This window comes from Protopterus annectens, chromosome 10.part0 (genome assembly GCF_019279795.1).
Source record: "Protopterus annectens isolate FY-2018-M chromosome 10.part0, PAN1.0, whole genome shotgun sequence".
Taxonomy (NCBI): domain Eukaryota; kingdom Metazoa; phylum Chordata; order Ceratodontiformes; family Protopteridae; genus Protopterus; species Protopterus annectens.
In genome coordinates, this window is record NC_056744.1 from 1,382,409,968 (window position 1) to 1,382,435,325 (window position 25,358).

General features: G+C 36.7%; 1 protein-coding gene across 1 annotated transcript in view; it reads right to left on the bottom strand.

Moving 5' to 3' along the window:
* The window catches only part of LOC122813607 (calcium-activated chloride channel regulator 1-like), a 769,024-nt gene that overhangs the window by 733,898 nt on the left and 9,768 nt on the right, over positions 1-25,358 (bottom strand). The window contains exon 2 of the mRNA XM_044086019.1: positions 7,779-7,919. Within this exon, the coding sequence (XP_043941954.1) occupies positions 7,779-7,919 (141 nt within the window). The remainder of the gene's footprint in view (positions 1-7,778; positions 7,920-25,358) is intronic.

The window sequence follows — 25,358 nt, forward strand, 5'->3', positions numbered from 1 at the left end:
ACTCCTGGGGGTCACCATTGACGAAAACTTAAAATTCAATACTCACATCCAACTTAACATCAAGAAAACCCACATAAAACTCAGCCTACTCTACAGAAACAACCACTTCCTCACTCCCTCCACAAGACAAACTTTGGCCACTACCTGTCTCCTCCCCTCTCTTTTGTATGGCACTTCTCTGCTTACCAATCTATCTTCCACTCTCACCTTCAAACTGGAAGTGTGCTACAACAAAATCTCCAGATTCGCTACCAAGGCAAATTCCTCCTCCCATCACTGCACCTCCCTACACTCTTTAAATTGGCTTGAACTCCCTAATCAACTTGACTTCCTCCAAATCATCACAGCCCACAAATTATTATTCCAACCTACTAGCTGCCCTGCATTATCTAATATCCTACAACCATATACCCCCCTTAGACCCCTTATATCTACTCACCAAAACCTTAGAATCACCCAAAAACCCAAGCACCCAGCTGGTCAGCTTCTGCTCTCCTTTTCCATTGCCAAAAAATGGAATGTCCTGCCCTCTACTCTGTGAACCTGTGACAATCCACACATCTTCAAAACACAAATTCATTCTTACCTGTTTCTTCACAGGAAATGTAACTGCACTCTTCAGCTCATACCTCCCAAGCTCTGCTCCTCCTTCTCTCCTGGCTAATCTTCATACCTTCCTAATTTCTCTCATATACTTAGATTATAAATTTAGCTAAACAGTAACATCCAGCCATTATGCTGTATGCCTGTTTTTCTCTTGAAAAATTTTGAATAGTTTTGCTGTCTTTACTGAATGATACCTGATTTGACTGTAATACTACCTGTTGATTGTTATACCACCTGTTGATTGCAATGCAAATATTTTTCTTGTAATTCTCTATGTAATGTAACTTTGTATTGTAGAGCTTTTCTCCTCGTGCCTCCACTGAAAATGGGCTCTCGAGCCCAGTAGACCTCCCCAGTCATCAAACTGGAATAAATAAATAATAATAATAAATAATAATATAAGATTCAAGTAGCTCAGCTGGAGGTTCACAAATAATTGCTGATGTTGGTGTTGATGTGGAAGACAACCATAATGTGTCTACTGCTGAACATCCAGGTATGCAATATAATTTAATATTTTTTGTTTTATACACACACACACACACACACACACACACACACACACACACACACACACACACACACACACACACACACACACATATATATATATATATATATATATATATATATATATATATATAAGAGAGAGAAACTAATCAAGTGAAAACAGTGACAGAGAAGAGACACTGAAAAAGAAAGAAGGATGAGCTAGAATGAAATTGGACAGTAGACTTTTGTATGAGGTGTTTCTTATTGTGCAGATATAAAGGAGTTTATTTTCTGGTTCTTCTGTGTTTCATTTTCCTTTCTTCTCTGTAGGTACACCTGGTTCTGATTTTTCACAACCACCTACAAGTGGTAAGCATACTTTTTTTCTATTCTTATTACTGTACATAAAGTGGATTTATGCATACATGAAAGTCCGTTTTGCATTGTATTTGCATCTATTATTGTTTAAATTATGCTTTACATGACATATGTTTTATCAGTTTTTATTCTGTTTCTCTCTTTGCCATATTGATTACTTGTTTTATAGCTGATCCTGCCATGAGCACCATGGAACTCCTACCACCTGATATCAGAGTATTGGTAAGCTCAGATGATACTTGCTTTGATGAAGAAGCACAGTTTGAAGGTGCAGAAGGTCAGTCTGACACCTAGGTTGTGGCTTTCACATATCCTGTGCATATTCAGAAACAGTCAGTATGCCTACACATAACCATGCAATGTAACCCCAGACATAGAACAGGTTAAGAGTGACACAGTTGATCAGAGTAGTGTGGTTACTTCAGCTGTAGAGTCTGCTGAGTCTCCCTATAGCCATGGTGAGGGTGAAGTGCCACACAGAGTGGTTGACTGAGATGCACAAATGAGGCCTCTTGTCCAGCCTCCTCCTGATATTGATATTTCAGTAGGTGCCACAAGACGTATGTGTAGATCCATCATGGAGGCACAGGCACATTCCACCATGGCCTCAGAAGAAACAGTGTGAGTACTAAATGTTGTGCATTCTGATGTGCAGAACTACATGAACCATGTGGATGACTCTTTGGACAGGATAAATGATAAATGACCTATTGTATCTGTTGGGGGATGGCTGGTATCCATGTGGCTGAAGAGCCACTACATCATCAGATGTCAGCTGACGTGGTTGTACTAGATCCTACTCTAATAGTGGCACTACTTTCACTGCTCCATCAGTGATGGAGGTGTTCACACTCAGGTATGGCAAACCATGTAGTCATGATTGTTGACATAGCTGTGGCAAGAACTCATCCAGGAGGCATCAGTCACATTCATGTAGAATCCTGACTTCTAGCTAGGGCTATGGAACTAGCAGTGCAACTCCTGGCAGAGGTAGCTGTCATGATTGGGGTGATGATGTTGAACTGACAACTGTACTATGCACAGCTCACACCTGTCCAAGATGTCAGACATAGTTCTTTATTGTGTTAACACACACGCACGCACACACACAGACACACACACACACACACACACACACACACACACACACACACACACACACACACACACACACACACACACACACACACACACACGTATGTTATATACACATTACTGCTGACTGATACTAATCTCTTGCTACTGGCCCTGACATTTGCATACTTGCTGAATAAATTGTTACTTGTACACACTGACATCTTTGGTGTCAGGCTTGCCCTCATGTATCCACCCCCCTACCCTGTGCAAATGATGATGTCTGTGCCTGTCCTTTGCACATTTTTTGTGTCTTAGGGTTGCCTTTATATCTGATGCACAGAGTAGATAGCTACTGCTTGCTTACTCAGAAGCTTTTTTTTATTGTAAATGTATTGCAGAAAAAAATGTTTTTTTTTTATTTATTGCTCATACTCAGTTGTGGATGATTGGTATGTAATTGTTGATCTTCATTGTATTTGTGTTAGTATTCTTAGAAATGCAGTCATAGTAAATAGCTAATTATTACTTGCTGCTATACTTGTGCAAATGATGGTAACATTGACCTGCTCACTGTTGGTTTGTATACACTGGTCAAAAAATGCATGCTGTACAATATTGGGCAATATCATAGCTGTATATTGCATAAATCAGTCATAAGCTAATACTGACATTACTGAACACCTAAGATGTGTTTTATCCTTAGGGATTGTCTTTCTCTGGTGTTTACAACACACAACCATTTCAAAGAAGGATTCAAAGAAACTTTATTGTCATTTAGGGCCACACAAGTGCAGCCTAAACAAAATTACAAATGTCAGCCCATGAGAAAAATGCAGTACAAATAACAAAGAAACAGTGGTATCAAAGAATAACATAAGAAAGAAAATAACAACATGTATGACATGCAAGAGGTAGTTCACATTACATAAACACATTCAATACCCATTATCCAGTGATAAATAATAAATAAATACCCACTACCTAACCCCCTACACTGGTAAGATATAGAATAAATAGAGACTAGTGAATAGCAGCTGTTCAGTTACCATGTTGTACTTGTTAACCTTAGACGTGACTTAATGGGGTCTATATCACATGGTCAAAAGCTAATAATAGAGAATGACCACAACTTCGAAAACACTGGAACTCAAAGTTGTTATTGTGGGGTCGGACTACAGTGTAGATAGGGGTATTTGCCCTTTCCTCACTGGTGTGCGATCTTGGAGTTGGTATATATATTTAGTGGGGGGGCACAGCCCCCCACAATTGCAACTTCGAGTTCTAGTGTTTTTGAAGTAATGGTTGTTCACTATTATTGGCTTTCGACCACGTGATATAGACCCACTCAGTATAGCCATCATATTTACATAATAGTAATGCTGGCGGTAATTGCTCTGAGCAGCAGGATTAAATGAAAAAAAGAGGCTTTAATGTAGCATGTATTATGGTTGTTGTCTATATTAATAAGTCTCATAGCTGTAGGATACAACAAACTGTTCCTGAATCTGATAGTCCTACAGCGGAAGCTGCAGTACCTCCTTCGAGACACAAGTTGTGAGAATCAGTTGTGGGCCAGATGGGTCGAATCAGCAAGTATTTTATATGTTCTCTTTTTTGCTCTTGCTAAATAAATAAAAGCTGTAGACCATTGCAAGCATCAATTTCATTTAATTGTTGTATGTATTTAGGATGTTCACTTGGATAATAAGTGTGTGTGTGCTTTCCTTTGCCTCTTAGGCAGAGGCATAGTATACTTTCCTCACCTGTGTCTGCCAGCACATCTGCAACTGGTGGTTTTCCCTCTGACTCTTAATGTGAATCTGTTGGAGTTGCTGGCCTTGCTTGTGGTCCTGGAAAATGTGGTCCTACCCCTTGCTGTCCTTGTTGAAGCTGTTTCCTGAGAAATGTGCCATACAACATGGCTGTCAGACCATGAGTATTTGGGTAGAGGTAGCTGAGTCATACTGCAGTCCACCTTATGAAGTGATGAGACACTGGAATCTTGATTTGTACAAGCTAAATACGTATTATATGATATTTCTAGTTTGACCATAGGCATCATTGCATCCTTGCTTAGTGGGGTTTCTTATAAGTGTCATGAGCCAAAGTCCTAGTGTATAACCTGCACCCACCACTAGATGCCTTTGTGGAAAGTCACCCTTAGCAATCTTTGTGTACCACTCCCAGGTATGCCATATTTATGAGTCACAAAAACCACCTGTGTTAACTGTGCACACACTCTAAAGGATCCCTTGGGCATTACATACAATCTAAAAGTTTATAGACTGATATCTTTCCTGTTAATGTACCTTCTTCCCTGTTCATGGGGTGTGGCTTTTATTGCTATGTGTGTGCAATCTATGGCTCCAAACACTTCAGAGAAGTATGGTATTGCACAAAATTGTTGCATAGTTCTTGCTTTCTCTTCTGGTGTGTGTGGGTATTAGAAATGATCCCTTATGCATTGTAACATTGCATTTAAAACTGATGTAAGATTCTAGAAGCTGAGTCTTGTGACACCTGTAATATATCCGCTGTTGGTTTCTGGAAAGTACCTGTAGCTAGTGTAAGTAATGCTACACATGCCTTTGTTTCCACTGGAATGGGTTTACCACAATTTCCCCAGGGCCTCAGGGGAGAGTGGCAGAGTTTACATATTTTCTCTAGTGTTTTCCTGCCCACCCTTTATTATTATACAATTTCTGTATCATGCAGTCCATGATAAGTCAGACTGAGTTTGAACACCCTTCTCCTTCTCAGCTGAGGTCTGGCAGCAGCAGCAGCTTGAATTAAAGCTTTTTGCATATACAGGTTACTGATGGCAGCACAACTCCTAGCATGTTTTATTTCTAAGTGCCATCATGCCTGTATTGCAAAGAATTCTGGAATTCAGGAGAAAAGGGAGCATTGAGTGTACACGATCACTTTCTACATTCCTGAATAGCTCCACCATGTTGGATTGCTTAATTAGAATGCACTTTGTCTGCTTATGCCTTCATTTGTAGATTGTTTGTTTTATCTTTGTTGTACTAAGTACAGAGCTATTTAATGAATACCAGTTAGCACTCTGTCATGTATGTGACATGCACATGATAGCAGCACTAAATGTAGACAATGAATCTGACCCTGTGTGGTTTATAGTCACTGGGCTGATTTTATGATAAATAACTTGTCTAGTTTGTTTGACTTAATTTTCCTCTTTGTTACTGTCTTAGGTAGCATCACAATTTTGCTAAACAAAGTGTTCTTCTTGTGATTTTTCACTTTGTTTCTCTATTTCTACATTTAATTTTACATTAACTGCAGTTTTAGGGTGGCCACAGTGGTGCAGTGCTTAGCGTGCCACCTCACAGCAAGAGGTTTTCTGGTTCAATTCTCGGCTGGGGTGCCTTCTGTGCGGAGTCTGCATGTCCTCCCTGTGGTCGCATGGGTTTCCTACGGGTGTTTGGTTTCCTCCCACATCCCAAAGACATGCAGTAGGTGGATTGGACACTCTAAATTGGCCTTAGGTGTGTGTGTGTGTGTGTGTGTGTGTGTGTGTGTGTGTGTGTGTGTGTGTGTGTGTGTGTGTGTGTGTGTGTGTGTGTGTGTGTGTGTGTGTGTGTGTGTGTGTGCCTTCTGTGGAAGGTTGGGCGCTGGGCTGGCACCTCAACACTGTAAAACTCCACTGCCAATCATGAGTGGACAGATGATCTGCTGTGGCAACCCCTAACCGGGAAAAGCCAGAAGAAGAAGATTAACTGCAGTTTTAGTTGGTTTTCTGGTTATGGTATTAACTTGCAGATGTGGATAGTCCATGTCAGGGAGCAAATAACTGCAGTTTTTGTAGGATGGACATTATTGGTTAGTGTTCTAACTGCTTTTTTATTTTTTTTCACTTTATCTCATATTTAACTCCACCTCCTCGTCAAAGCTGTACAAATCAAAACAAAGAGCTGCTCACCATCACACTTCTAAGCCCATCTCACAGCCAGTCTTGCTCAAATTATTGACAACATACCTTTAAGTGGTGCTTGAACCTAATTTCTGTTTACTATTTTACCTAAAATCAGCACATTAAGTGTGAGACAGCATACTATTATTTTCTCTTATTCACACTTAACATCCATAAAACTGACCTAATAGCCAAGCTGCACTAGAATATTTAATGCATATTGTTGGCATAGTGCTCAAACCTAAATGAAATTAAATTTACTAATTTTCAATGAAGTTATATTTATATCCAGGAGCTGCAATGCTATTTTATATATACTTAATATTTTTCCTTAACCTTGTACCCTTGGTCCATAGTGGAATGTCTGCCAGCTAGTCTACCCTCTGTTGCCAGTCTCATAGCACTTGGTATACTAAGGCAATGTAAGAATTGTCTGATGCTCCCTGACAGATGCCTAGTGTGTGTTAACTGAGGGTACAGTGGTCGTATGAAAATGAAAATGTACTCATATGCAGAGGTTAGAGACAACTTATCTCTGAAAGAAGTGATACTTGTGATTGGATGACCCAGTTGGCAGTTGCCACCGGAAAGGTTTTACATTTCACTTTCTGTATAAGTTTTAAAAAGTTTTCTTCAGAAAATGGACTATTAAAAGAAAAAAAATCTGTTTCTCAACATTTCTGTTTAATACTTAATAATAATTAAAGCCTCATCATTCTCGTACTAATTTTTTAATGATCTACCAGAGAGTATGATAAGGTCTCTTCCATTTCGCTAGCACTGTAAAGTACTGTATAACCATGTATTCTGATCCAGAGCTGTATTACAAATGCTCAAAACAGAACCACTACAACCCAGCACAAGTGAATCTGTCCCCCACAAAGTGCTGTATGTAAAATGTATTATATATTCATATGTGCTCAATAATTCTTACATGTATAGCTCTTTGGGACAAGGCGTAATGCTTGGGGTTTTAACTATGGTCTGCACCTTTACATCAGTGAAAAAGTTTGTCGTATTACATTTTTTCATATCACATGATGTTTCAACATGAAATTAATTATTGTCATTATTGTTATATTCATAGCTGACCAAGTTAAATACAATATAGAGTTAAAAGAATAATACACACTGAACAAATTATGTGTCTGTCATATCAGCCTCGGTAATACAGTCTATTGTTAAAGCATTTTTCCACTGTTTGCACTAGCATACCATATTTGTGATGTAATTTATACAAAACAAAGGGTTTAATAAGCGTATACTTTTTAAAATATATTAATATTCTTACATTATCAAATGTTTCTCTTGTTGGCATCTTATATTCGGTTTTGTTTGACCAGGTAATCGGAATCAGAATCTTTACATCCTTGAAGTATGCTCTCTGTTTTGTAGCTCTGAATAAATATGAAGACGATTCCTTTATCATAGCCTGAAAGCAAAAGAACAAAATTGTCTTTGTAAAACAGATTCATGCATAATACCATCAACATTCATTTAATACTTAACTGCAAAAGTAACTGATGTTATAAAACATGATATACCATGAAGATATGCAGTCGTGGTACATCATATATTAAGTAAAATAATAACATGTCACAAATTGTTAAAATATTAAATGTGAAGAATGGATAGGCAGCTGTATGCATTGTACTTAAGTATTAGTTCATAATTCAGCTCTTACAAATAATATTATCCCTGGATATTGATGGATGGATTGTTAATGTCTTTGTCAACATCAACATATGGCTGAACTAGATACATTCTACTGTGGCTGGAAAGCCTTTCCTGCAACTAAAATATGGCACAGTTACATACACAGGTCAGAAAATGAAGCAGGCAGCAAATCAAATATCACATTTCAGAAAAGTGAGTGATTTTGCAGTATACGTACAGAATCTACAATCACAAGGTTATAGTGCAATGATGCAAACATACACCTGTCATGTGAATATTTGCTGATGCAAGCTCAGTGGTGTGGCAGCTTGTCAACTGTCTTCAGCAATAAAGAGTGCCATTGCCACAAACAGCATCCCCGGAACTTCTGCATGTAATTTAAATGGATGATAGACATAATGAGTGCAATATCCAATATATTTACCAGGCATTTGGTGGAACTAAGATTACTAAGAGATCAACTCATAAAATTTCATTTAGCACAGAATTGCACTCAGTGGGGACTCTATTAGAAAAGTAGTATATTTAACTGAACCATTTCATAATTAATTGACTGATTATTTATTTGATTTACTAAACAGCTTACACATGATATTTTACATATAACGCCATAAGATGAGATTTATGCATGGTATATTGGACTGTAATTACATATAGATAGATAACTAGATAGATATGTTTTCCTATCAAGTGCTCAAACTATACTATGGGAGTACGGGGGGACTTGCCACCTTGTAAAAAATAGTTGTTCTTTTTGCTTAATTTTTTGGTGTCTTAAGTGTTAAAACATTTGACAGTTTGAGCTCTGGACATATAGTAACATATGTTATATTATATACATATATTAAACACACACACAGACACACCCATACATATATGTATGGAATTAGTGAAAATAGTTGATTTAGTGTTACATCCATGTGCTTAACATCGTCACAATAACACTGAATCACAAAATGTCTATACCTAATGCTAATGCTCCGGGGTTACTCCTTAGAGCATGCATTTATTCAAACAATGTTTTTGTACAACAAACCTTCCTGTACCCCTCATGTGGGAGGCTGCACCCCTAAACCACAGCAAATTATATATACTAGCTTTGTGGGCATATTCCCCTTTCACAGGTATTATCAGTTATCGCACAGGTGTCAAACATTTGCATTGTCGACCTATGTGAGTCAACAAAACAGAGGTCAATCTTACCTCTCATTAACCAGTCTCATGTAAACCACATCTATATATATATATATATATATATATATATATACACACACACACACACACACACACACACACACACACACACACACACACATAAAACTAAAAAGGCTCTACGTACAGAATGCCAACAGTGTGAACTGCAGTATCACAATGCAGGCACATCAGAATGTAAACAGCTCAGAATGTAGGCAGAGGTAAGTGAGTTGAAGAAAGGGGTGTGAGTGTGTTTCCACAAGTGTTAGTAGGCTAGGGCTAAAGTAAGAGGATAGCTTTCATGTTTTGCATGCTTTCATTTAGATGTTTATGTGTCTGAATCTGTCTTATATAGTGGTAATGTTATGGAAAGGGTTTCACTGAGTAAGGTGCAGGATTAGTGTTAAGCTTAGCATACATTAATAAGATGGTGCAGGCAGTGAAGACTAAACAGACAAGTATATTTTGAAGACAATTCTAGTGTCTTACACTAAAGGTAAGGTGGATGACAAGGAACTCCAAGAATTAAACTACACCAGTCCTAATGTAGATTAGAGATACATTGTGGCATTTTCATTTGGTAGAAGCATATCTATTTGTCTTGTGTTTACCTTGTACTCTGTTTGAAACAGACGACCAGAGGGGGGGTGGCCTTCGGTGCATTATCAGCAATGAATCACAGCTGAACTGAAGTACTGGAGCTCTCCATCTGGAAAGCAGTTTGCTGCACTTTTAAAGGAGAATAGTTTGAGAAGCTTTCTTATTTGTTCTTCAACTTAAAGTAAAGGGATGAGCAAAAACGAATCAATCACAAAGGGTAAAGTGCCTCAAGCAAAATGTAGTTTCAAAGTCCAAATAACCTTTTCTTGAGGCACAACACGACAATAAGAAGCTTGACCTTTTATTGAACATACTGAACTGAAGACAAAAACAATAAAAACATCCAGTAAGCGCTTTCACATTCTCTCGAATACTTCATCAGACTGTTGAATAAACTAAGCCATTTTTACATTTAAATACCTTTGCTGTTCCATCATCAACCAATCATTATTGTTCCTTACTTGATGACATCAGTGCTTAATTAATTAAAATTTTCTAACTAAATTTAATGTTCAAACCTATATGATTCTTTGTATTAAAACAAATATTTAATCTATAATAGATGCATCAACCTCATACAACTTTAAAAACATATGTACACATCTCAAATTGTATGTTCCTCTATTTAAAAAACATAGCCACATATGTAAACAAACCTATTATTGCATGTATACTATAAAATATAAAATGTATTCAAAAAACTTATTGTTTATTAACAGATTCCACTCTTACAATGAAGAATGTGTAAGCCATCTTGAAAAATGCTAGACTAATAGCATATAAACAATATTAATGTTTATTGTCTCTTCCTATCAAGAACAGTTTCATGGACACCCTATCATTCAAGCCAGATAGTCTGTCTGCTTGTAGCCTCATAATCCACCTTGTCTCTCTTTGTTCAGTGTAATTCCTATGATCACCTAGCCTAATGTTCTTATATACAAACTCAATCACAGTGAATTTAAAACCATGTGTAGTACCTTCATTTATAACATGTCTAGCTAGGCCATTGCTGTCATCTTCCCTGTTGATAGCATAGACATGTTCTCTGACTCTTTCTTGAAGGGTTCTATTTGTCTTACCTACATAAAAATGACTACATTTTGTGCAGACTGCTAGATATATTAAATCCTGTGACTTGCAGTCTGCATAAATTGAAAAATTGTATGGTCTTCCACTATCAGGGTGGATAACGCTATTGCTATTTGACATGTAACAGCACTGGTTACATGTCCTACAAGCATAGATCACTTTTCTATCAGATGTTAACACTGATTTATTGTTTCTCTCATAACATAATAATCTTTTAAGTGATTTTGTATTCTTGTAAGTGAATCTAGACATATCTCCCACAAGCCGCTGTATATCGTCATCTATGGTGAGAATATTCCAGTTTCTGTGGAAGATCTCCCTGACCTTATTATTATTATTTGTATATGGTATCACTGGCTTTTGTGGCCTGAACAAGACTCTTCTTTCATGTTGATGATCTGTCTGTCTACCTCTGTATAGGTAAGGTTTACCACTTACCCTCCTATCTACAACCTCTTCCTGATGCAAGCTCCTTCTTTCTTCTAACATATATCCTCTCTCTTTGAGTTTGTTAGATAAGGTCGCTATGGTTCCCTGAAAGCTAGTCTCATCAGTAGTGAGTCTAGAAACCCTGAGTGCTTGACCCTTTACTATATTGCGATAAATATGTAGGGGTGCATACTGGTGCGGTGTAGCAAAGAATTCCTTCTACATTCTTTTCTGAATAGTTGTGTTTGTATAGTGTTGCCTTCTTTCAGTAGTGTGATATCCAAAAATTCAATTTCGTGTAATGACTATTTCCCTGTAAAAGGCAGAAAACTTGTGGTGCCATTTATATACTGAATGAACTCTCTTAGTGTCTGCTCATCACCTCTCCATATTAAATAAACATCATCAACAAACCTTTTGTATAGTAATATATTTGTCTCATTAATAGGGGCTACGTATAATATAGGTGTACTCCCAATATGCCATGACTATGTTTGCGTACGAATTTGCACAAGGAGTGCCCATTGCTACTCCTTTCTGTTGGATAAAATATTGGTTTTCATATGTGAACACATTATTTTTTAGAACCAAATCCATTAGTAGGGCACATCTTATTATTCATTCTCTTGGCATATTTTTCTCAATCTATTTTACAGGGAAATGGTCATTACACGAAATTGAATTTTTGGATGTCACACTACTGAAAGAAGGCAACACTATACAAACACAACTATTCAGAAAAGAATGTAGAAGGAATTCTTTGCTACACCACACCAGTATGCACACCCCACATATTTATTCGCAATATAGTAAAGGGTCAAGCACTCAGGGTTTCTAGACTCACTACTGAGTCTTGGCCCTTGGGCTGTCTTCAAACCCTGGGCCTCCTGAAAAATGTTTAAAACCATGGAAAAATGAGTGTGTTATTTGAGTCACCTTTCTGATTTAATGTCTTTCTTGTTAAATACAGTAAAATGTATTAGAGTGCATTTCAAATTTGTAGTTTTGAATATTTTTCCACTAAGGAGTGAAACAAAAATCATTATATTAAACTGCATTCTGCAAAGTTGATGAAAAAGATCTACTGTATTCTTATCAATTATTTTTCACTGATGATATATTTTAGTTTGGTTACAAGATTTTTTTCTGCTTTCTAAGTGCAAGAAATATATGTACTAAGTACAAATGAAATCTTTGGCATGATGTGGGTAAACATTTAATATTTAATACGTAAATAAATTTCAACTGCTTATTTATTTAAAATAATGTTGCTTATGATTTTAAATGTATTCCATCATATTATGTTGTATGTTTTTTAGACAAATATGTGATGTCTGCAGTGAATCGTGATCATTTACATATTTTTATGGATCTTATTAATTCTGCATTGGTGTTTTAGTTTGTTAGTTTGGATGAAGTGCATATTTATTGAGGACAAAAGTGCTAAACGAGCAAAGAATAAAGAGTGTGTATTAAAGTAGATTCAGTGGTCTTTTGGACGTTTTACTTTCTTTTTCTTTTTATGCCCTTTGGTGACTGCCACTTCTCTGGGTGAGAAATTTGATTTGTTTTTGTATTATGGTTTAAAAAATTTAAATGTGCCTTACAGAGTACCTTGTCAGAAATGTTGGGTGTGGGGGGAGTACATTTTTTGCAACAAAGGAACTTATCAAAAGCTAAATCAAACATAACAGAATTATTAAATGCTGAAAATGCTATAAAAGAATTAGAGGTATGATCTTCAGAAAAGGGAAGTAGCAAACTACAGTGACGCTCAGGGTGTGCAGGCATGCTTCTTATGGAGGTATCATGCAGCAGGGCTTGGGGGCTGACTGGAGTGCACTCCACTATTGGATGACAGGCCCTCACAGGAGCAAGAAGCTTACCCACTCCCTACCACCAGACTTTCAACAGTGGGGACAGAGATGGATCAACAGAACTTCCTGAATATGAACAAATGGCCCATAGGTCTCTCTTCTTGCTCCAAGAATATCTAGCAATCACCACAACAGAATGAGTGGGCTGAGTGGGTGCTGGTAGTGGTAACATTGGGCAAGTAGGTAAAAAAACACTGTGAAGATCTGACCTGTTTTTGGCTATGACTAAAAAGAGTTTTTTCTAAGGTGAACAGAAAATTTCCTTCCTTAGCCTACAAAATGCAGATATTATTAAGGCAAGTTTTCCATTTTATGGGAAGGGAGAGGGGTATTGCCCCCCCCCAATCATTTGTCCCTGAAAGGAATTCATTTCCAAAACAGAATGTCAATGGCAATTTAAAAAATAACAATTTTTGATAATGGCATTAGCAAAACAGTAAACCATTCTGTTGTACTAATTCCTTAGACATAGATGATGGCTTAGAGATAAAAGAGAAATGCCATTTCTATATTTAAGTTCAACTAGAAAAGAAAAAGCAGCAAATGCACTGTGTGCAAAATTCCGTCTCTGTGTCTTGGGAATTCACCTCTATTCAACGCTCATAACAGTCCACAACACCTTCAATGAAACCAAGTAGAAGTGAACAAAAGTTTATTGTAATGCCAACAAACAAAGAATGGTTAAGCGCTTTCACTTGAATAAAACAAGAATCCTCAGAACACCATAGCTTGCATCACAGTTGTTTAAATAACATTTTTGGCGCCAAAATTCAGTTTGAAATTTTAAAGCTATACACACATCCTTGACCATTGTTCTCTATTCATAAAATATTAAATAGTATTCATATTATTTCTAAAAGCAATGTTACATATAATATGTGTTGATAAAGTAAACAGGTTAAAAAACTGAAAAAATGTTAACAAAAACATTTACATTTAGATCATATCAAAACATGTTTAAAAACATATAACAATGTGCCTAATAGTTCATTTTAAGACCAATAGTGGTTTGACAGACACAGTGTCATTTAAACCTGGTATAGTGGAAGCATCCGTATATATTTGCCACCAAAATTCTTTATATAATAATAAATTATTAAAGTCACCCCCTCTGTTATTGGTGTGCACAATGTCCACTATACCAAAATTAAAATAATTTTGTCACCATATTGTTTAATATGTTTATACAAAGCATTTTTTTCATCCCTCCTTCGGATGCTATAAAGGTGAGAGTATATACGTTTATTTAAACTCTTTTGAGACTTACCTATATAGAATCCTGAACATGTTATACAGATGGCAATATACACCATCATTTTAGTTGTACAGTTGCCCCCACAGAATTTAATTCTAGTGTGTTTGTAATTATCCAATTTCACACTGTCTCCCTGAAATATAGTGTGACATTGTTTACATGCCCCACATTTTGCAGTTTTCATATATTCTGTCTTCTTAATAAAGATACCCTTCTCTAAAATAGATTTTATGTTGGCCCCTACCTTATAAACAAACCTTGGGCATTCACCTAATGTGGGTGCTATATCTTGATCAGTAGATATTATATGCCAGTTGTTCATTAAAATCTTCTTAACTTTACCTGAATATATGCCAAATTCCAAAATGCAAGATTTACCAAAAATGCAAGTTTCAGACTTCATATCATGCAATATATCCACAGTCGAAATAATAGCTGTCCTATATTTTTCACCCAACAAAGGCTTGTACTGGTTACCCCATTTCCTCACAACATAATTACTTACATTTTCCATAACTCTAACGTTATAGCCTCTGTCCATAAATAAGGACGTTATAAATTTTACCTCATCCAACATGTCCTCATACCGTGAGGTCATTGTAACTGCTCTAATAAGCTGACCCTTATATATATTCGTGAATTGTTTCTTCGGATGGTAGCTAGAATATTCCAAATAACTATTTAAAAAAGTGTTCTTTCTATAAATTTTGGATTTAAACTCATCCCCTGTTTTTGACACTTTTGTTCACTTCTACTTGGTTTCATTGCAGGTGTTGTGGACTGTTATGAGCGTTGAATAAAGGTGAATTCCCAAGACACAGAGACGGAATTTTGCACACAGTGCATTTGCTGCTTTTTCTTTTCTAGTTGAACTTTTATGGTTGCTGCACTGTTTGCTTCAGTTGAGTTCTGATTTCCATATTTAATATGGCAGTCCAATGCAACACAACAGACTAATGTAAATGCTTTCCTTATCTACTGCCAGCCACTATGGCTCTGTTTTGAGCTTTCTTTGGTGACTAGTGGTGCTTACTATTTTCTATGGAATGTGAATATATCTACTTTTAAAACTGTTTAGCATTGACTCCACTGTGTCCATGGGTGGGTATAAGGAATGCAGTGCTAAGAATCAAATAAGTGAAGACCAAGCATCCTTCAGTGATCAAGTGAAGCAGAAAACTGAACAGACTATTAGTCTCATAACATGCAGAATTTAATCTGAATAAGTTAAACACCATATCAGCTGCGCTATTACAGTTAATATTATGCATAGTAAGCACTATATAATTCAAAAGTTAATTTAGATCTCTGCATTTCCTAACACACTTTTAAATTAAAAATAAAAATCCTTTACTTAGAGGAGTTAACACACAATTTGACCTAACTATTTTAAAGTACTGGTGCCACTCTATTTAGCAGATACCATAAACAAAGAAAAACATTTTTTTCAGGGGGGTGGAGGCAGAGGTCTATCCTGCTGTTACTTGAAACAGGATCTTAGAAGTGACTGGTAGATGTTTCAGGATACACAAGTACTAATATTTTTTTCCTTGCACAGACCACAGAAAGCTGTATTGTTAATGTAAAAAAATTGATTTTCTGAACTGGATCTTGCTTTTATGAGAACAGTTATTCCAACAAGGTATTATTTTCCCACTTAGGTTACCAAGGACATAATGGCACTATGAAGACACTAAACAACACAATTATGCTATAATTCTGTCACTGTATAACACACTAGAAATACTTTAGTAATGGTATTCCCATGTTTATGAAGGTAAATCACTAACACAGCCAAGGAGCCTAAAGTAAACATTTCCCCACACAGAGCAAACCAGAGTTTATTTTAAATTAAATGCAAGTTATTTCTTGACTATTGGAATAAGTGCTTTAAAATGTTAGTGTTCATCCTAATTCTGTTGATTCAGTGATCCCATATAGGGAATGGGAAGAGGCACTTCTTAGAGCAACGTACATTTACTTATTGAATAAAATAAAGCATTAAAAGACTTAAAGCAAAGAACTAAACTCTTTAAAAACAACAAAGCGAGTAACACTGCGAGCAGAGTAAAAAAAACAAAAATGTAATCCACAAACCACATTTAATAAGCGCTTTCGGTAAGATCAATGTCCCACCTTCATCAGACAACAAGAAAAAAACAATGGCACCATTTTATATACTTCACGATTATCTCAATTGATTAATTAGCAATTAAAATATTTGAAGCTGCTTGTCCTTAAAAAAGTATTACAACTCGACAAAAACGGGGTCAGTGCTAAGACAAAAATAGGCTATATTATAATACATATGCTTATTGAAAACTATACAGAAATATAAGACATAATAAATACATTTTAAATATTGTAAATAAATAATTATTATAAAACTTTAAATATTAAAAATTAAAAATGAGAATAAAACCTTTTGAAATGCAATCAAAAACAAGTACAATCCACAAGGAATGTTACTAGACTTATTAAAATAAATAGCAACTACGTTATAGGTATATTTCAACCCATAAAAAACTAAAAATATTAACACATATTATATCATCTATTCAGGGCTAAAAGTTTTAAAATATATTTAATAGAAACAAGTTCGTTTAGACCAGGGAAAATGTAAGCTTCTGTTTTACGTTTTAAAATACATTTAATAGAAACAAGTTCGTTTATACCAGGGAAAATGTAAGCTTCTGTTTTAATCTGCCACATGATTTCATCTATTTCTAGAAGCAATTGCCACGGTCCACCTCTAGGGTCGACATGTCTCTGCTGCAAAATAGTAAATCTAAAATTATGCTCAGGAAAAGCCATCACATGTCTGGCTAAAGCGTTATTCATATCTTTCTTATTAATTGCGTAGATGTGCTCATAAATACACTGTTTAATTTTTCTCTCAGTCTTTCCGATGTAAAATGCAGGACACTGGGAACAAATGGCTGCATAGATAACCCCCTTACTAAGGCAATTAAACTTCCCATTGATGTACAATGTGTCATTTTTTATTTGGACTTTATTATCGACCATAATAAATCTGCATTGGTGGCGTGCCCCACATTTCAATATGCCTAACTTACCAAATACTTTAGGCTTACTCTTTCTTTCTAATAATGCTTTTAAATTAGCTCCTCTTCTAAAAGTGACTTTTGGTTTCACTCCTAATATTTTTAATAAGCCACTATCTTCTAAAATAAAAGACCAATTTTTATACAATATTTCTTTCATTCTATAATGATCTGTAGAATAAGTGCAAAGAAAGCTGACTCTATAGTCAGATTTTGCGTCATTTCGTGCCGCACAAATAGGCGGTTCGAACCCATCAGCTCTTGGTTGTGACTTATTAACCAAGAAAGGCATAAAATGACCTGTGCTCCTCTTATAACTTACTTCAAGGGAAATTGAATCTATCATAGCCTCAGGATAGCCTCTGTTGATAAACATGGTCTTAAGAAGAAGACATTCAGTCTGAAAATCTTCTTCATCAGTGACCATCCTAGCCACTCTGACAAGTTGTCCTTTCACAACGGCCTTCTTTTGGTGATATGGATGGCTACTGGTGAAGAAAAGAAAGGAATTAGAGTAAGAGGGCTTTCTATATATGATACTTTTATACCTTTGGTTTGCAGTGTCCTTAAACAATTTAATATCTAAAAATTTAATGGATACTTATTCCAATTTAAAAGTAAATTCGAAGAAGTCTGTCATAGACGATATACTGTCAATAAATTCAGAAACCAGGGTTTATGGTCCCTTCCATAGTAGGAACATGTCGTCCTGGTAGCGCGTATACCAGGCAACATTTTCTTGAAACAATCTATTTTGGAATAACAGCATTCTTTCCCTATGGGTCATAATACAATTAGCAAAGGTACCCCCACAGGGCCAGCCAGAGGGAAATAATGTCCTCCAGATCTAATAATGTCCATCAGATAGCATATAGTTGTTTTTCATTTTTTCAAGCAATTTTTTTTTTCATAAATAGATTTCATCAGCTTTTTCATCAATGGGTTTAATCTAAATCCAGATCCATAATATAATAACAGTGAACAGTTAACATAGATAGTAAGTTTTAAAAAGATAGGTCTTCTCCTCTTCTCTTCTATATTTATTTTCAAGCTCCATGAATCTCTTATATATCTGAATATCTCTGTAGATCAAGGGGTTTCAAGGTACTATCTACATATTTAGCACAAGTGTATGTGTATGACCCACCCCCCCCATACTATACTGGTAAAAAGGAAGGAGGAGTCATTAAGTCTTTTTTGGGGGGAACCAAAAAGAGCTGGTACTCAAGGGGCATCCATTATTAAATACCAGTGTATATCCATATCTATGGTCCCTTCCAAAAAAAGATCATCAAGTGTATTTTTAGTCTTTTTATATGCTATATTAATTTTGTTAATACTGACTGGTATATACACTTCAGTTTGCAAATGTGTTTCCATGCTCAAACTATAAAATTTTTGGTCTATAAAGACCAGTCCACCTCCTTTATCGGGTTTCATGACCCTAATCCCACAATCATGTACTAGATTGAGGTAATCTCTTTCAGATTCCATAATTTTAGACTTTCTCTTCTTATAAGAATACTTATTTTTTTAAATGGATCTCAAGTCCATTTCACAAGTTTTTTCAAAGATATTCAAATTAGCATGTAATGGTGGATTAAACATGCTTGACACTCTAAGAGTGTTTGTAAGGGAAGGCATACAACCCATAAACACATTCAAATTAAGTTTACGTACAAATAACTTTAAATCCATAATAGTTTTAACAATGTCCATATTTCTGTCAGGGACAAAAGACAACCCTTTAGAGAAAAAGTCTGTCATTCCGTCAGTTATCTCCAAAGAGGTATAATTATAAATCTTAAAATCCCCTTCAGAACTAGTTAGGGTGTGGGGTGTCAATTGAGAATGTCCAGTCATCTTCTCCGCTGGTTTCATTTGTTCCTTGCTTGGCCCTGGTTCCTGTTTCCCCTGCAATTGTTGGCCCTGCCACCCTGATTCATCTGAAAACCCTGTTGGTTGTTTGGGCATATTTGTTCCTTGCTTGGCCCTGGTTCCTGTTTCCCCTGCAATTGTTGGCCCTGCCACCCTGATTCATCTGAAAACCCTGTTGGTTGTTTGGGCTTGTCCGGGTGTTGTTATTAGTAATCGGCCCTTGATGAGAAAAACTGGTATTATTGTTACTATTATTTAGTCTTTCACTCCTACGTAGAGGCTGAACTTCATTCTCAGTGGAATTCTCTACACATGGAGGAGTATTAATCTCATCTTGATCAACCAAGTTAGGTGCAGCAACATTTGTTGCTGTAAAATTAGAACTGTTGAAATTAAGTGGCAGACGAGGGTAAGCTTTATTGGCAGCATATTCATGCATATCCCTTATAATCTTCTTTTTCTTAGTGGCTAATAATTTAGCCATAGTAGCGTCAGTGCTAGAAAAAATTCTAGCGTAGTCATATTTGTAACGAAAAACTCAGTATCTGTTTTGATGGCATGTTCGAGAATTTCAAGTTCACTTTTAAGAACATTTATTTCACATTTATAAAAATTAATAAGTGAAAGAATAAATTCTGACCCTTGTTTATCAAAAAGGGTTAGCAATTCACAATGGGAGGTTAAATTTTCAACAAGACCCACAGAGTAATGCCGCTGGCGCAACCCCTTCGGGATTATTTTCTTGTCAATACATTCTTGTAGGTAAGCTGTCTCTAATTTCAGCTTCCTACATTTAAACAATTTATTGTCAAAGTCACTAATTAAATCTGATATTGCACTCACCCCAGAGTGTGGTTCTTGTAATGCCATTGCGTCACTGCCATCACCAAAAAAATTGTTCTTACTGAGGAAGCTTACCATGGAAGGAAATGGACAAACATCTATATTTCGAGAGCTTAACAGCCGTTCATTGTTATTGCCATTCCCATTGTTTCTTCCTCATTGTGTGATAGCATCAGAAAATGATTGGTTGTTATTTTGTTGTATTCCATTATGTTCTTCATATGAAACCAAATTTAAAACAGGAGACTTCTGTTGGTTACCTTCACCAAGAACAGGTCTCCTAGGACAAGCATTCACTTCATGCACTGTTCGAGCATCCAAACGCTGGGTAAGAGAATCAACTCGACCCAGCAGTACTTCAACTAGAGCCATTAGATTACCAATTGCATTCGATTCTGAAGTCCCGGCTCTAATTAAAATGTTCATTTTGTCCTGGGTGAACAGAACTTGTGATGCTGCTCCAGTTTCGCAAGCCATAACAAACGTATGAAAATACTTAAACCAAAGAACTAAACTCTTTGAAAATAACAAAGCGAGTAACACTGTGAGCGGAGTAAAAAAAAACAAAAATGTAATCCACAAACCACGTTTAATAAGCGCTTTTAGTAAGATCAATGTCCCACCTTAATCAGACAACAAGAAAAAAACAATGGCACCATTTTATATACTTCACGATGATCTCAATTGATTAATTAACAATTAAAATATTTGAAGCTGCTTGTCCTTAAAAAATTAAGATTAAAACAGAAGCTTACATTTTCCCTGGTCTAAACAAACTTGTTTCTATTAAATGTATTTTAAAACGTTTAGCCCTGAATAGATGATATAACATGTGTTAATATTTTTAGTTTTTTATGGGTTGAAATATACCTATAAAATAGTTGCTATTTATTTTAATAAGTCTAGTACAATTCCTTCTGGATTGTACTTGTTTTTGATGGCATTTCAAAAGGATTTATTCCCATTTTTAATTTGTAATATTTAAAGTTTTATAATAATTATTTATTTACAATATTTAAAATGTATTTATTATGTCTTATATTTCTGTATAGTTTTCAATAAGTAGACATATTATAATATTGCCCATTTTTGTCTTAGCACTGACCCTGTTTTTGTCGAGTTGTAATACTTTTTTAAGGACAAGCAGCTTCAAATATTTTAATTGTTAATTAATCAATTGAGATAATTGTGAAGTATATAAAATGGTGCCATTGTTTTTTTCTTGTTGTCTGATGAAGGTGGGACATTGATCTTACCAAAAGCGCTTATTAAATGTGGTTTGTGGATTACATTTTTGTTTTTTTGACTCCGCTCGCAGTGTTACTCGCTTTGTTGCATTTATAAAATAAAGCATTAGGCTAAGTCTTGTTGCATATCTCCCAATTGAGTTTTGCAGAATGTCCAGATTTTTACCCCATACTTTAGTCTGTTCATAAATTTTTTGGTAATCCAGCAAATTATTGAGAAATGAAGTCAGATAATAATAATAACAGACATTTCAGTTTCAGACTTCAATACCCTTCAGCAAATTCATGTTAATGCAAAACATGTTATTCTAGCAACTTTCTAAGTTTATAAGAACAATTTTGAAGAATTCTCCCTATTTGGGGGGCTTTGTCATCCCAGGTATTTATGGCTTTGCTAATATTTCTAGCATTAAGAGGTTAAGTGATATTGGGCTCTTAAAATTATTTGGCTAGACCCTTGTTAGCGGATAGCAAATTTTTGAAATGTCCCATCTTCTCACAAGTAAAGTGCCATTTCATAGATAGCTGATGTGCTTTAGAAATTGTTGATAGTTTGAATATCAAAGGCATTAGAAAAGCTTAGGCCTGTGTCTGCTGTCTTTTGAAACAGGACATTTCTAACATTTACTTCATTTTTCACTCATTTCCTAATGCACTATAATTATTCAGTTTACTTTGACATTTTGGAGTCCCATACTTTTTGCACTACTAGTTCAAGATCATTTTTATTCTTATTTTTGGAGTAATCTTTGTCAGGAGAGACTGCATTAATTTTGTTGTTAAAATAAAGTGTTTGTGCAGGAAGGTACACAGTGTGTCAGGCACCTCAGTTATGGCAAGGGAAGAACTGCTGACTTGAGAGTTGAGAGTCTCCAGCCTATCTGGACAAAGTCAGTCATGATGACATTGACAACTTTATATCAAAAGAGTATGAAGACAACTGTGTTCTTTAAGATGAATGCACCTTTTTCCATTGTAGCTTTGCAGTCGTCAATTGTTGATGAAGAAGAATACATCTGAACAAAATACTTTTTTCTTATTTGGATGATTACAGTTCATTCCAGTACTGGACTATAACTTCTGGGCTCAGAAATGGTTGAGACTGCCTCATGCCAGCAAAAATTAGACTAAGTTAAATACCCTGCAGATTAGTCATTTTAAATGTAGGTCAGTGATGATTATCCACTGGTGTTTGTCACATAGGATAGCAAATCTTCTACTGAGGTAGACAAGGGTGAGGTGATGCAGATTAACATAGCCCTTGCTTTTCTGAGCCTCCCATGTACTTCCCCATACTTGCCCTCCCTAAATCTCCTCAATCTGTTCCACTACATTAACTACTCACTGAACTGCCATATTCTTTCATTACATGCATTTTTCTTTTAATTTTCTTTCTTCTCTGTTCTATTTATCAAATGGTATTTACCTAAGTACATGGTCATAGGGAGATCAATGCTTTCTGTTCTAGAGCACTTAAATAGGGCCATTTTTACCCAATCAGGAAAGAGTTCTGCTACACTAATCCTGGCCTACCATTACTCATCCTGATCCCCCTTTTGATATTATTTCCCAGTATCAGTACACCCATCTTTTCCATTGTAGCATTATATGGACCACTGCTGTCTTAGCTTGTAATAATCACCATTACATTCTAATGGGCAAATTTCATACTTATGATTTTATCTTCATTATATTCCCCTCTTCAGTTTGTTATATACAATTATCTGTTTGAAATTCTAAACTGTGCAACTTTATAATCTCATTTCATCTGTTTTACAGTCCTTACATTGTCTCTTTGCCTCATTCCTACCTTTCCATAAGGCATTCCATAGGTTCATAGGTTCATAGGTTTATACTAGGCTATCTGCCCTAAGGCATTTATAAGCCTAGCCCAAATTTTTGTGGCTTACGCCACCCCTTATATGAAAAAATACTGTGCCCATTAGTTTGTTGTGCCTCTGTCCAGCAGTGACACAGAGATGATTCCCGGGGTAAACCTACGATCTCCCATCCACAGGTCTAGATTTCTCTTGAACAGAGTCAGCGAGGTGCTCTGCCTCACATGGACCGGGATTTTATTCCACAGCATAGGGAGTCTCTGAGTGATAAATCTATCCCTCCAGCATGTCCTATTTATATCCGTGCTAAGGTTTAAGTCGCTTGCTCTAGTGGTTTTGGTGGATTTGGATTTTTGAGGTGGAGCATGTCCATTAATTCCGGGTTGGACATGGCCTTGTATGTCAGGCACATGTCACCTCTGAGCAGACGGTATGCGACTGAATAGAGCTGGAGTTTCTTCAATCTGGCAGCATATGACAGATTTTGGAGTCCCTTTATTCTTTTGGTGAGGAACTTTTGGGGTCTCTCCATTGCTGCAGATGTCGCGTGAGATACATCCCAATGGGGCATTGTACTCGATCATTGGTCTGATAAGTGAAGAGTACAGGGAACAATGACCTCACTAGATCTGGATGTGAATCCCTTGATGATCAGGTGGGCAATGTAGAAGGTCTTTTAACCACTTTAGCAATGTGAGTGTCAAAAGAAAGGCCACTGTCAACCTGGGTCCCCAGGTCCCTGATAACCTCTTCTGTGCTTAGTGGATTGCCACCTATATGGTAGCTTGGGGTTACCTTGTTTTTCCCGAAGGGTATGACTATACATTTTTGGCATTTAACTTCAGGCCATGGCTCTGGCACCAGCTATCTGTTCCGTGAGTCCCTTCTGAAGGATATCCGTGTCCGATGCACTTTCCACTATGGCACCCAGTTTGCAGTCGTCTGCAAACTTTGTCAGCCAAAGTCCTCCCATGTTGGCCTGTACTTCTGAGAAGTAGATGCCAAGCAATAGGGGCCAAGGACCGAGCCCTGTGGGACACCACTTGTGACCGGCTTGGAGTCTGACACAGCGCCAGCAACTCTAACCCTGTGGGTTCTGTCCTTAAGCCAGTTTGCAACCCATCTTGTGACATATGGGTTTACATTTAAGCTGGTAAGTTTTTCTACAATACCCGAGTGGGGTATTGTGTTGAAAGCCTTTGCAAGGTCAAGGTAGGCTGTATGGACTGCCTTTCCCTCATCAATGGCCTTGGTGACTAGTTCGAAGAAGTCGACCAAGTTCAAAAGGCATGATCTAGCCTTGACAAAGCCAAACTGGGACGGGTCCAATGTCTGCAAGTCCCTATAGCTTTGTTTATGAGCACCATTATGATCCTCTCCATAGCTTTGCAGACTAGACTTGTTAAGCTTATGGGGCGTAATTACCAGGGTCCGTGAGGCCGCCTTTGTGGAGTGGGACCACAGTTGCCGTCACGCCACTCCTTGGGCACGTATCCTGTGGTAAGGCTGAGATTAAACAGCTGCCTTATGTGCGGGTTTAATTCCTCATTTAGCTCATGTAGCACACAGCCGGGGACACCATCCGGTCCCATTGATGCTGTGTTTTTAGCTTTAGAGAGAGTAGCTTTCACCTGCGCATTTGAGATGTCCGGGAGGCTACACTCGGCTGGGATAGTTATCTCTCCTTTAGGGGAGAGGGGTGAAGTTTGCACTGAACCTGCCTGCCAGTATGTTGGCAATGTCTGTGGGTTCAGTGATCTTTGTATCATTTTGGACTAATTCTGAGCATATCTGGGAGTTTCCACCCAGGTTCCTAACATAGCTGAAAAAGGCCTTATGATTGTCCTTTGAATCCATGGCAATTTTTCTCTCAAAA